General features: G+C 38.0%; 1 protein-coding gene across 3 annotated transcripts in view; it reads right to left on the reverse strand.

The window, feature by feature from the left end:
- The window catches only part of LOC135470543 (serine/threonine-protein kinase PLK1-like), a 32,820-nt gene extending 24,085 nt beyond the window's left edge, over window positions 1–8,735 (reverse strand). The window contains exons 1-2 of one of the 3 annotated variants that reach the window (XM_064749551.1): window positions 8,698–8,735; window positions 3,051–3,562 (exon numbers count right to left, since the gene is read on the reverse strand). In XM_064749551.1, coding sequence (XP_064605621.1) covers window positions 3,051–3,254 — 204 coding nt within the window. In that variant the 5' untranslated portion in view covers window positions 3,255–3,562; window positions 8,698–8,735. Of the gene's footprint in view, window positions 1–3,050; window positions 3,563–8,299; window positions 8,338–8,523; window positions 8,661–8,697 lie in introns of those variants that run through there. The other 2 variants (XM_064749550.1, XM_064749552.1) reach the window with 2 other exon arrangements.
- Window positions 8,736–13,427: the final 4,692 nt, after the last annotated feature.

Raw genomic sequence — 13,427 nt, forward strand, 5'->3', positions numbered from 1 at the left:
TAACACACTGATGGAAGGCAAATTAATGAGACAAACGTTATCGATAAGTCGTTTAATAAGTTGGCTGTTTTCAATATTTTTCACCTAATTCTACTTAAGCCATAGCTCTATGGGGGGGTGGGTAATTTGTTTCTGTTTAAGCATTTACATAAACATGAAGAATAAAACCCTGAGGTAAAATGATACAGAGGCCGTATTCCACCTGTTACGTGTGATCATTTGCCCTAGTGTTTTTTTCCTATATGCTGCAAGACTTCAATTTTAGTGTAAGATCACAAAAGAGATCTGCTTGCCACCATGGTTCCGAAGACACTGGAATCAAGGAAATCTTGAAAACTCCATGGTTGGGAATATGACTGAACTTTGCTTATCAAGTGATTTAAAGGCAAGCTACACTACTGTTTTATCTTTAAAGGCCTAATTGACTACTCCACGCCATTTATATATAGTCTCCATAGTAGTGATCCAGCTCATTCCAAGTACTTTTTACCGGTTATAGTATGTAGACTCAAAGCCACAAACTTTATTACATACAATGTAAACAGAAGGTTTGTCTCACCAAGAATGACAATATTAGCGGACAACATGTGAAATTTTCCTGTTTCATGACCTTTGAGTTGACCACTTATATTGTATCGGTATTTCGCTTCCGTGTTGTTAACATGCACGTCACACAAATCATGCCGGAAGGATCTGGGTGTGTGAAACCGTGGGTCCTTAAACCAAATAATGGGGATGTCTGAATACAGGATCCACACATTTTAAATAAAAGGCAGTCTGATACAATAGGCCGTAAGAGATTTTCATGGATTTTTAGGACACCAAGCCCTGTGGTCCTAAATGTATATTACATCCTTTTTCTCAATAGAGAACCATTAAATAGAGCCCTCGGGGGTCAATGTTAACTGCATGCATAAAAGGTGGGTAGGACTGGTGTGCTGTGTTTAAGAATCCTATCAGTCACAAAGTATCTCTTCCCGCAAGCCGAGTTGACGTCATAGACAAGGGTGTAGGAGGCCTCTGTCGCGCTTTGAATTTCAGTTTGAAAAATTAATGTGAATTTTTAGAGTAGCAATCATTTGAGTTGACACATACACGTAATGCTCAGCAATTTTCGAATCAACTACCAGTATCTTTCAGGGCTAGGGAAAATCGACCATAACATTATTCATGGTCCTTTCCGGTTATAGTTCCATCACTGGTATACAGAGTCAATATTTAAAGTAAGCCATAACAGGGTAACTAAGGGCAAAAAACCAGGAAGACTCGTTCTGCCTTTGCAGATTATCCCTTTCAGAGCCGAAAACACTGAAAGACAAACATCGACAAATATAAGGCGGTTGGGAGCTACAGCTTAAGGAATCTACGTGCCAACCTCTGTGGCACAATAGCCGAGAAACATATCAGAGTGCAAACAATGCAATAGCGTTCGTCAACACAGCGTCTGCTTAACTCGGGGATACACCCACCGACCTTCCACAGTCCCGGTGTGATTCAACCGGGCAGCTGGAACACTCGCCGACATTTCCAAGGCTGTTGCGACTCAAAACTAAATATTTACTCGGGTTGAGAATTTGCTGGTCAAATTTGTCCTTAGCTTGGGCGGTTCGTGAACGATATTTTTTTTCAAAGGCTTCGGAGGAAACAAAAACGACCTGGTGTTTTAAGAAGATGAAAAGTTGAGGTGGTACAAAATGTTGACCGGGGATATTCCTGCACTAATTCCTGTCGGCAACAATCTTGTGGTACCTAACAAACTGACACTCGGCTGCAGCCTTGAAGTTAACCCAAATGTTTCACTCATAGATTTTCATATCGTGGTGTTTCAGATAATTCCTTACAGGCAAATCGTTTGGCGGTCTTTCTTTGCCAGGACTGCTATCATTCATAACAGAACGATCCAGGGTCCAATCCAGCTGACCAAAGTCACAATAGCGATGGGAGAAAACACAACAGGACAAAAGGAGCAAATCTCAGGCACAGCGTTAAAATTACCATAAAAAACAATGCATATCCCTTTAAAAACTTTTTCGGAGAAACTGAACTTGCAATCCCAGGACTGTGAAATGAAATTACCCTATTTCCATCCGCAACAAGGCAACACAAGACACCTTGTCCTTACTAACAAAATATAATTTGCCCTAATGCGACCCTCACAAGACTTCATGTGAACTGTCCTGAGAAACTGCTGATGCTTGAAAGACCCATAGTCAGCAGGCATAAAGACTCACACCGATGAGCCCCCAGACCTGAACATTTATTCATCAGAAAGGGGCTGAAGTTTTAATATTATCTGCAAACAAAAGAACCATTGGCTTTAGTTTACTCGCCCCAGAGATTTTCAATAAAAGTACAATTTGCCTTGAGGTAAAACCAAACTAAAACGCGATATATTAAAGAATTTAATGAAGGGGGAGTAGTTTTGGGGCAGTATAAACTGAGCTTTGTTGCAGGGCTGTAGGGTGAAGAAGAATGATAACCAAATAAAAAAAAGGGAGGTGGCAATATATAGAAAAAGCAATTTCAGGAGACAACATTATGTATATGGGAACGATATATAAAAAATAAACATATCATATGTATATTAGTACCAGACACATAATGGGAAAAAAGGCAATGTAGAGATACAGCGTGGTGCCATGCTGGTCCGTAGGCCTATTACCTGAATTTGAAAACTGAAAAACAAAAATTTGATGACAGCCGAAGAGTGTATTTAACTACACTATTGATACCATACCGTACACACTAAATTTAGTTCGACAAACCAAATGCTTAAATATCGGTTTGAAGCGTTACATCGCATTAAGCAAGTGTGAACAGAGAAGAGTGAGTATTCAAAAGAGTGAACAGTAAAGGAGCTGCAGCAGTACACATACTGTGCATCATACCATAAAAGAACAAGCAATCGTCCAGAGCACTTCAACATCTGAATATGAATTCACACCACAGTGTTTCACACATGACTCAATGACCATACGGTGGTCAAAACTTTCGCAAATAATACTGTCTTAATCCTCATCATTCGGGTATACCCAAATCAAATGACTTACCTTCCCGAGTAACCTGCCCCTGAGATAGGTGGTGTCAGTAGCACTATCATAGATGACATAGGTTGGGTCCGTGTTTAAGTTCGTTATAATTTCTCCCTTGTAATGCTTCTCCAGCGGCTTGGTGGTTTTTACACGTATTTCCTTCATATGGACGGTTACACTTTTTGTCGCTTTTGCAAATACATTCATGCGTTCTAAGGACATTCAAAGTACCCCAGATTCTTTTTTAAAGAATACTGGACCTATGCAGGATATTTCTTTCTTTTTTCTAATGTTTGTAATCTAGTTATGAAAAATGAATCCAGTAATTATGGGTCATTGAGAACACTTAACAACACCGCGTAAACAGAACTTCCAACCATCCGAGTTCTTCTCCAGCACGTTTTTGGGCCGCTATATGTTTTCAAGGCGGTGGGTCTGTACCCTTGATAGTTGTTCAGTGGTAGAGTGTATTGCCCAAACCTATACCAGCACTGGCCGCAGGAGGAGCTCCGTCCTTAGTGAGCAACCGCCTGGAAAAAGAAAAGCAAAGGATTAAAATCACTGACATTATGAAAGGTCCAAGCGTATAATAAAAAGCCGATTATTTGCCATAAACATCGATTATCCGTTAATCCTTCGGGGAACAGAACACGTGGGGACAAATACGTAACTCAAATTGACAGATTATCAGCTTTTTGTACACCCGGTGCCTAATATAATGGTGCATGGTTCCAGTTATAACATTTGCCATCGTTACTGCTATGGCCATAGATGTATCGTACACCACCCGTCATCCGCCCTCTATGCACATCCCGCAACTCACTTTTCATTCAGTCACATACACATCTCTAATGGCAATTCCATCAGATCCCGATTAGATAATAAAGATCTACGAGGAGTGGGGCTCAACGTCCAATGACGTATGGCAATCATATTCGTTAATCGTACACGTGCTAAGTAAGCACAAGAACAAACCGCTTATCGATTGTCGCCTACTCATGCTTTATGTCAGTTTCGCGTGCAGGAAAAATCAATGGATGGAACATCTGCTCACATAACGAGACCAGCCTCTGATATACGACTCTCCTCTATCCATTTCAGACACACTAAATCTAGATGGCCGACCTACATGTGTTGGGTACAACAGACTGCTGGGATATAAATGTACACTCTTATGACCTTGTTGAAGATATCGTATATACAGCTGGACATCGTTAAATACCTGTTACACCCTGTCATGTTTGGACAATAGCTTTACGTCAAAAAACATTTCCATCCCTCGTTTCACTTGACACCAACAGGATGCGTGTCCATATATAAGTACCTGTACAATTGCACAAGGGGTGATGCACTGACCAGAAGGCACATTTACCTATGGAAATTATGTTATGTCTATTCAGTAGCCAACAGTAAAAGTGTTCGTCGTATGTAATTATAAACAGCGCCTTTATCAACTAAGATCAAAGATCATCAAATTCAAGATAACTATTCCACAGAATGTTTTCCCAGGATTTCACATGCAGTTCATGTTTATTCATGCAATAAGTCTGAAAGAAAGAAAAAAGAAAAAAACGCTTCTCTCTTCAAGAAACCGAACACATGCATATTCATAAGAGCGTATCTATATCTTCATTGCACTAATATCTACCTCTTCATACTCAGTACAGATATTGATTGCATGTGGCGGAGTGACTTTGACAAAAAAAAGAGCCTGTGGCGAGTTCGATGCGGGTCATTGGAAAGATATATAAATAAGTATGCACATGTCAGCCAATATGTTGAGCTGTTACACTGAGGCTAACATCACCAATCGATATATACCTACATTAATATGACATGATGAAGCAGACCTGAGCTAAATGTAATACCAAAAGTTTTATTACAACTATAAGGAGCCTCTTTCGAGACCATATTATGTGCTGCCTTGTGAGATACATTGACACGAGCTAAGTGATAAAGTTGTTTCTCTGCAGTTAAAGAACATACTTCGGTGCTGTGGTAAAATGAGCACGCGGATATTAAAGTGGATCACATAGTGCAAGCCGGAAATTCAGATAACATGGAAATATTGAGAACAGGATTAATTTCCTTATTATTTACTGGAATCTGCCTTCAAATTATAATGATAATTCGTTTGGTTTAGGTTTCTAAAAACACAACTGATATACACACAGCGTTAAAAGTACAGTGTGTGGCATTAATCGTGCCTTTCCAACACTATCCCAAGTATTGTCGAATTTATAATACGTTTTTTTTTTCTGAAATTACAACACTGGTAAGAAAGCCTTTAACCATTTTTTGCTCAAGGACTACCAGTGGGTTCAGGTCGAAAAAAAAAATGGTGATTAAATTTCTGAAGTTCTCTCCTCAAGGTGTATCTAATCCGGGCGACAGCTGTGTACTGGGCACGATTTCTCTATGGGCTTGCCATCGTGCCATTCGGACCGCTCTGTTGACACTGCTGTCGCTTCCCAGAGCTTTCAGGAGGTAAAACGTGAACATTTGGAATTTTTGTGGTGGGAACCTGCAGGGACAGACAGAGAAGACCACAGTCGGACCTGTCCACCGAGGAAGGAACGCAGGGGGAGAGATTTGCTTAGAACACCCTCTCGAAATGTGCGGTCAACTTACAACAATAGGGGACAATGCCTCAGTGCTCAATAGTGGATTGTCACAACTGACTGAACCTAAATTTAGTTTTTCACTTCACACTTTTGTCTGGTTCTTGTCTCCCTCAGCCCTCTATACATGTGAAATCACTTCAGCCTTAAATTAGGCACATAGTTCAACGACTTGCTCATACACTGGAAAATCATCCCGCGTCATCTTTAACATGCAATTTCGACATTCAAATTTGTGTTTCTGCCTCAAAATGTGTAACAGTAAGCCACTGTGTCTAACCGTGCGATCCTGTTTAATTTAACTCTGAACATATGTACGTGTTAATTTGACCAACATCGAGTAGCTACAAAAAAGGTTACGCAAGTTCACCTTCTGTATGGACAAAGTCACGCAAGCTCTATCACCAATCAATGTCTCCTCCTTTGTCATTCAAATGCATCGCTCCGTCCGAAACTGCCAGTGCATTAGCAACAGATTTACAACGTCAACAGGTTGTTAAGTGAGTCGACCACACTATAGTGTTTAATTATGCATACAGTCCTCAAAACAGCTGTTCTTGGTTCCCATGCCATTGACAGTGAAGTAAAATGACCCCTTTCAGGATGACAGTACAGGGTTCCAGTTATCATACCAGCATATCACCCAAGCAGGGTTGATCTCGCCGCGGGCGACCCGCTGTTGCTCTTCCAAACGTACATCTTCCCAACCGTCCAAGCACCGTGTGGAAGTGTATTAGATTGGGAAATTAAGAAAGTACATCTGTATAGATTGAAAATTTTGGACACTTTGCTCAGACAATAACTGACAACCCCGTGCTAACCCGTACTACGACCAGCAGACAATTTGGGTCAGTGTGTTGGTCTGAATAGACAACACAGAACAGACGACACCTACAACTCACAGTTTTACCTTCTACTCTTTTTTTGTTAAATAATCCATGTCAATTTGTGTTTTTAGGCCACGAATGAGTTCCCATTATATACAGACGCTTTATAGTTGTTACAGTTCTACATAAAGGCTTGGCGAGACAAATATATTTATACACCTCAACAATAAAAGACGTATATATAGATTCAACACCATGATAGTACTTTAACCCAGCTATACTTATCAGCAACACAGTTCAGTAGATATCAAACAATTGTACACAAGTTCAACGTATCCTCAAATGTCACCAAAATGAGTTAATGAGGTGAAAAAAAATAGTACTATGAGCCAATAGAAAAACGTACCTAACGAGAAACTCCAAGGTTATTGTCATTATCCTTATCAACCGTTAACAAAAAAATGGCATCTGTTGTTTGAACGTTATCAGTTACGCCACAGATTCCCTATTCCGTTTAAATTTGCGAATAACATTATCTTTCAATGATAGACCTATTACTGACAATTTGTTTGGGTACAAGGAAGAAAAACTTTTCATAACCTATAACTATGTAATAAACTTGCCACCTAGCTGACTTTAACGTGATGTCACCACCACACAAAATACATGCGAGTACTAGATGTCCAGGAACTTGATACCACTGACTTGGAATATGTACTACCACAGCGGGATATATACGGAAGCCGGCGTGCGTCACTATATACGAACTGTGCATGGATACAAATCGTTGTGACCATCGGGATCCGGTATATAAATGATTCACAGCTTACATTTTACTGTCGTTCACGGACAAATATAGTATCTGTGCAGGCTGCCAGACCTGCTAAGTTACAAGTAGAATGTACATGTAATAATGTTGCGTGGTAAAGTAATGCTTCCACAAATATATTTGTTATATACGTAAAGATTACATAATATGTATTGTTATTAATATAGTCCTGTGTGCATTTGTTATGGAATAATACCACTATAGGTCTCTAAAAAATTTTAAGCTGTATGGTGTTCATATTTTTCTGTATACGTCTCTCAGAGTATAGGCCTAATTGAAGTTTGCTATCACCTTTAGGCCTACACGTATACGTATATAGGCCCCACATGTATAGAAGAACGTGCGGCTTTGACATTAGGAGGCGTTTTACCTGAGGGAACTGAGAATACACGTCAGACGAGCTGATGTATGTGATGTGTTTGTCAACCAGAGCGCGGGTATTGTGACTCGGTTTCAAAAGCTAGACGCTTGCATGACCGTGTGACAGAGACTGTCTACGCCCTGTATTCCCCCCCGCAAGATGTATCAGTTGAACGGCCGTTTGAAAATGTCAGTTGTTGAAGGCAGAGCTTGCAGCTCGGGATAAATAGATACCTTTTTACCTGTCACATAGGTTAGGGATCGGGGTGTGCGGCCGAGACTGGTTCCACTAAATAAATAGAAACTAACAAAGCCAGAGATAATCAAACCTGGCAAATGCAACTAGAAAAAAAACATAGGTGGTAGTTACAGGGTTAATGAGCAAAGCAGCTGGCACAAGGTGTTACTCGGGTGCGTATACATGCACATATGTACTTATATGTAGGCTACCCATATTATATATATATATATATATATATATATATATATATATATATATATAGCTGCAAACTACATAGCTGTAATTAAACCAGCTTCAACGAAAAAATAACTATGTTCCATAATGCGACAGGAAGGTTTACCTGTCACCATGTAGAGGAGTATATATATATCGATATAATGCGTCCGTACCTGGTAGCTTCATATACGGTTGTTAACACATCTTCCTCGGAGTGTGTTATATATGAACAACGAACACTTAGTGTATATCATTCACTGTGGACCATTCTGACGGGGCAGGGGTGACCCCGCCTTATAAAAAGGACAGAGCTTTCCTTAGCTATACACTGATGGCCCATATATAATCAACAGGTAAAGTAACTGACCGGGTATAAATTCACATCTATACAACTCACTGCGAGGACCAGTTGTTCAGCAACGAGACTTGTGACAAAGGAGATAGCTGGTGAAATCTGTTGGACCAGTGACGGATTGTGGCCCTATATAGCGCTAACACAGACTGACTCACGGTAAGATCCCCAGCCTTTAGAACAGGTAAATCTCTCTCATACAACACCGTAAACTCCTACCTGTTACATAGGCGGCTTCGGCTGACTCGGTGTTCTCATTATATGTCGATTGAGTGGTTTTACTTTATATACCCCACTGCCCCTCTTCCCTAAAAGGCAATGCTCGGAAAGGCGGGCATTGTTCGTCTGTTTCCGTGCACCGGAAAGTACACACCTCCCAAATATGGGATGACGTCCTTTGGGAACATTGGACCAATGAAAAGCGTAATCCATATGCATGAACACTCTTTGTCATGAGGACGGTTATTTTTAGAAGACACGGGGAATCCCCCGTTAAGCAAATGACAACACTGAGTCTTGCGTACTTTGCTGATCTCATTCCTTCGTGCTACGATAAGAAAACAAACGATAGCGAAACAACAAAAAGTGACGAGAACGATTAAAATAGATTTATATTTTATTTTTACCATCAGATGCTACATTTGATTGTAAATCTTATCCTTAATATAATAAGCTTTGCAAAGCAATGGAATCGTTAAATCTACAAAGTTTAAATCACTATATTTGAACGTGACAATCTTGCTTAACTAAAAAGGTGCCTTACACAATTCACCAACAAGTTCTCTACTGATGCACTACGTCATGAGAATGTCAATTTTGGACGGGTACTTCACGAATATTACTCACTATTCCTCCCCTAAAGTATATAATTTAGCGCATGGGTGGTTGTGGTTTTACCTGTACATTGGCGACATCCATTAAAAAGACATGATGCTTGCGGAAACTGACGTAGAAATGTATTAGAAACTAACACATGTAGGATCGATCCTTGTTTATTTAGTAGATGATATCAACAATCGAGGCATTTCTTTTCTAGACGACTTAAATTACAAGCAAACCCTTAAAAATGAATCTCGATTACCAGAACCACATAAATTCCGGTCCATGCTTTTCTTCAGAGTTGATAATGATGAAGATTGTTAAAATTAGGTGTTAACTTTTATTGAATTGTTTTACCAAGATTTACATCTACAGGCTATTTTCACCATATCTTTTGGCGCGTTCCTCCGTTAATCTGTCGCCAAGCTAAAATCGGGATTGATTCTTGTTTGTTTGGAGGAGTGAAACATGTCTCTACTGGCATCGGTTATTGAAAACGACTAAACTAATTTATACACAAGTTAATTCCAATGGCTTTTGTTATTCCAAATCTCTCGTAGTTCCTTAACAGACACAAAGTAATCTACCCCGCCCTTTCTCTGCCAAGTAAGTCACAGAACAATACTCTTTCGGACACCTCCGTAGTTATCTATTAGCGCCACCCATCCCCAGGCCCCCAACAAGCCCATTTGACCAATGTCAACGGAATTAACCCAGTTATGCACCCCACTGTGACACCCGATTAAACACGACATTACTATTTCCTACGGTATAAATGAAGTTTTTTTTTTCAACGAGAGGCGTAGTATGTACATATATATCTCCCCTTGTTAGCATTTTTATCACCATTTATATTGAATATTACTAGATGTATATTAAACACGACAATAGTAGTTTGCCATGGTCACTGAAATTTTTACATTGAGAGACGTTCCATGTGTACGGAGATATCTTCATTATAGTTATCGTTTGCTGTTTCTTGAATTTTAATTTCATTGACTTTAAATGTACATCCACTAGCCGCGAAAAAGCAGCATTGATGTAAATTCCCCCAAGGTTTATGAAGTGCTGTACACATCATCAGATTATGCAACAGATTTATTTGGATGTTAATATCGTAACAACGTTACGCTGATTGTAACAACGTACTTATGCTTGAACAGGTACTTGTATAACAAAAAGATTGGAAATATAACACGAAATGGTAGTATTTAAGCCAGACTATGGATGATTTAGCATGAGACCATAAAACGTTTTATTTATTTTTTTTCACTTCATAGTGTATGACTATTTTCAGATAATATATTATCAAGCTTGGATGAAACATTTTTCAATCAATAAACAAATAAAGAGAAGACTGATATCTGAAATCAGTGTGATATTACTAAAAATGGGTGGAACAAATCTCTATATATGTTATTTTCACCATATTTTTTTGAATATTTTTCATACACTATCCGAAGTTTAAAATCATCACTTATAATGCACGAGTCAATATAAGAGCTTTTTACTGATACATATTTTCCTTTGCAGGGGCTAAAAAATTCATGACCAATCTTTGTTTAACCAGGTGTGCCAAACCCTTACCCATTGCAAGATTTAGAGTGGGTGACGTGGGTTTGTGTAATATGATTCAAGTGTATGATTCAAGTGTTACGCGATAGCTCTTTTGACTGACATTTTCCTCTCAGAAAGCATTACAAAGAGGTGCGACAACACCAGGGGTGCACATCAATTGCTATATACACACGAAATCAAGCTGAACTTTATTGCGAACATACGGCTTTAGTTCATATCCCCTACCATACAGCGTTCTGTCTGACGTGATATAGCATAGTTTAAATGTTTCGCCTTTTGTAACATGCCCAACAATATGTTCTACTTTATCATTGTGTACAATACTGAAGACTGTTTGAAAAGGCCTTACATATAGCACGAGATTTAAGGCATAGTGAGTTTTGACTGACGATTCTTTCGCTTGTGGATGCAATTATATATAGACTGATGCAAAGTATGAAACATTTATATCTTTGCGCAATAATCACCAACTCAAAGCTTAGCAAGTATATATATATATATATATATATATATATATATATATATATATATATATATATATATATATATATATATATATATATATATATATATATATATTGATAAACAGTGATTTAACTCATAGTCAATCGAATAATAATATTTAAGCTTAATCCGTTTTTAAAATAAGTGATCAAACGTCAGACTGAAAGTAGATCGCAATAGCCTGCAAAGTTAAAATTTTAACAATTTTTTCATGTTGTCTTAATCCCCACACAAACCTTACTAATTCTTTTAAGTTCGAATTATGTTCTTTTCGCAACATGGTATTGGCATGTAAATATACGTGTACATTTAATGTATTGATTATTTTGCGTTAGTGGGAATGCTTTAAAAGTAAAGCTGACCTTTAACGAATTAAGATTTTTTTCCCCTAACTTAAGCTCATTTCATGAAATAATCTTTTTAGAGGATTTAATAAACAGACATACGGAAACAAAAGAACACAGTATATACACATATACGTTCCGGATGTCTTCACCAAAGTCACATTGATGTGTTAGGCCAAAAGAATGGTTGTGTTTTTTTTACCAGATCAGTGACAACCGTATTTTCAAAGCAGGAGGTGTTTGCTGGGGAGATAAAATACTGAGATATACATGCACTATAATATGCGATATACTTGATCATGGACAGGGAAGAATGTTTTTTACAATTTTTTTTTAAGACATACATATATGCAAAATTATGCAAACATGTAACACCTGTTTGGCAATTTCACTTCTGGCAGTTCCTTTCCGACCGATTGCAGCCTGAATTATAACAACTAATAATTACGTCAAGGAGAAACAATGAGAAATATATTTCAACAAAAGAGAAAGGTATATGCGCTTCCTGGTTAACGAATTATTGGTTGTGGCCCTTAAACAAATATACGCGTGACATTTATATTTGTGTAAAACAATAAACTTTCATGCAAGATGGTGTTAGTCGAGTGGTTTTAAAATCACTACACCTGTAGCTTTATTAATGACAAACGACCTACCATTCAAGTTATATTTAGTACTTATATATATACAGATTGTCTGGACGGCTACTAGTCCTAGTTTATGGTAGCTTGTATACATCACCATGAACCAAAACTGTCACATTGCAGGTAAGAAAAAAAAGGAACTGTAGCCACACTTGTTCTTTAAATGTATCTGAAACAAGAAAGTCGTGTTTAGTTTATGAGCCGTGGAAAATCTTTGAAGAAGCAGTCTCCATGAAGTAGTGTACTTCTTACTTATTGCTATTTTTTTATTTATTTATTGTATTTTTTTCTTTCCTGCGCGTCATTTTGTAAGCTTATGTTGATTCTACAGATTATCATTTCACTACAATGTATGTTAAGATGCCCGCACCCCATACAATATATATCATAGTTTAACTCAGTAGAATGAACGCCTGAAATTCCGGCTCTGTATGAGAGCATGTAACAGTGCGCAAACACTGCTAAAAGTGCCATGAATACTAGGTATAAATTCTACGCTGAATATTGCTCAAAGATGGTCATTCCCAACCATAACTACATTCTTACCGAAGAAAGATTGACTGAAGTCTATGAATGAAATAGTTTTGTAAGGGTTTATGAAGAAACACGAGTGAGACAGAATATAAACCAGTTAAGATAACCTGGAATTAAAAGTAGCTTTAAAACACCAAATCTTTCTTGAGACGTATATATATATATATATATATATTATATATATATATATATATATATATATATATATATATATACGTACATAAATCCATTTTTTACAGGCATATACACTATACAACTGGTGTCCTACCATTAAATGGACTTCATAAACCATTGATCACAATAAAGGTTCTTATGGATAATAAAAGATGCAAACAAACCCACTAACTGTGGAAAAGATAACAAATTTATATTAGTACATGCATGTCATCGAGAAATATTCACGACTTGCCGGAAAGATGCATTCAACAGGTATTCAGTTCAAGGTGATTAGTTGCTGATCTGAAAAGATGTCTGTTCTGCAATCGTCTAAAACTTAAGGTCAACACTAGTATTATTTTGTTTATGC

The sequence above is a fragment of the Liolophura sinensis genome, chromosome 7, assembly GCF_032854445.1.
Source record: "Liolophura sinensis isolate JHLJ2023 chromosome 7, CUHK_Ljap_v2, whole genome shotgun sequence".
NCBI lineage: Eukaryota > Metazoa > Mollusca > Polyplacophora > Chitonida > Chitonidae > Liolophura > Liolophura sinensis.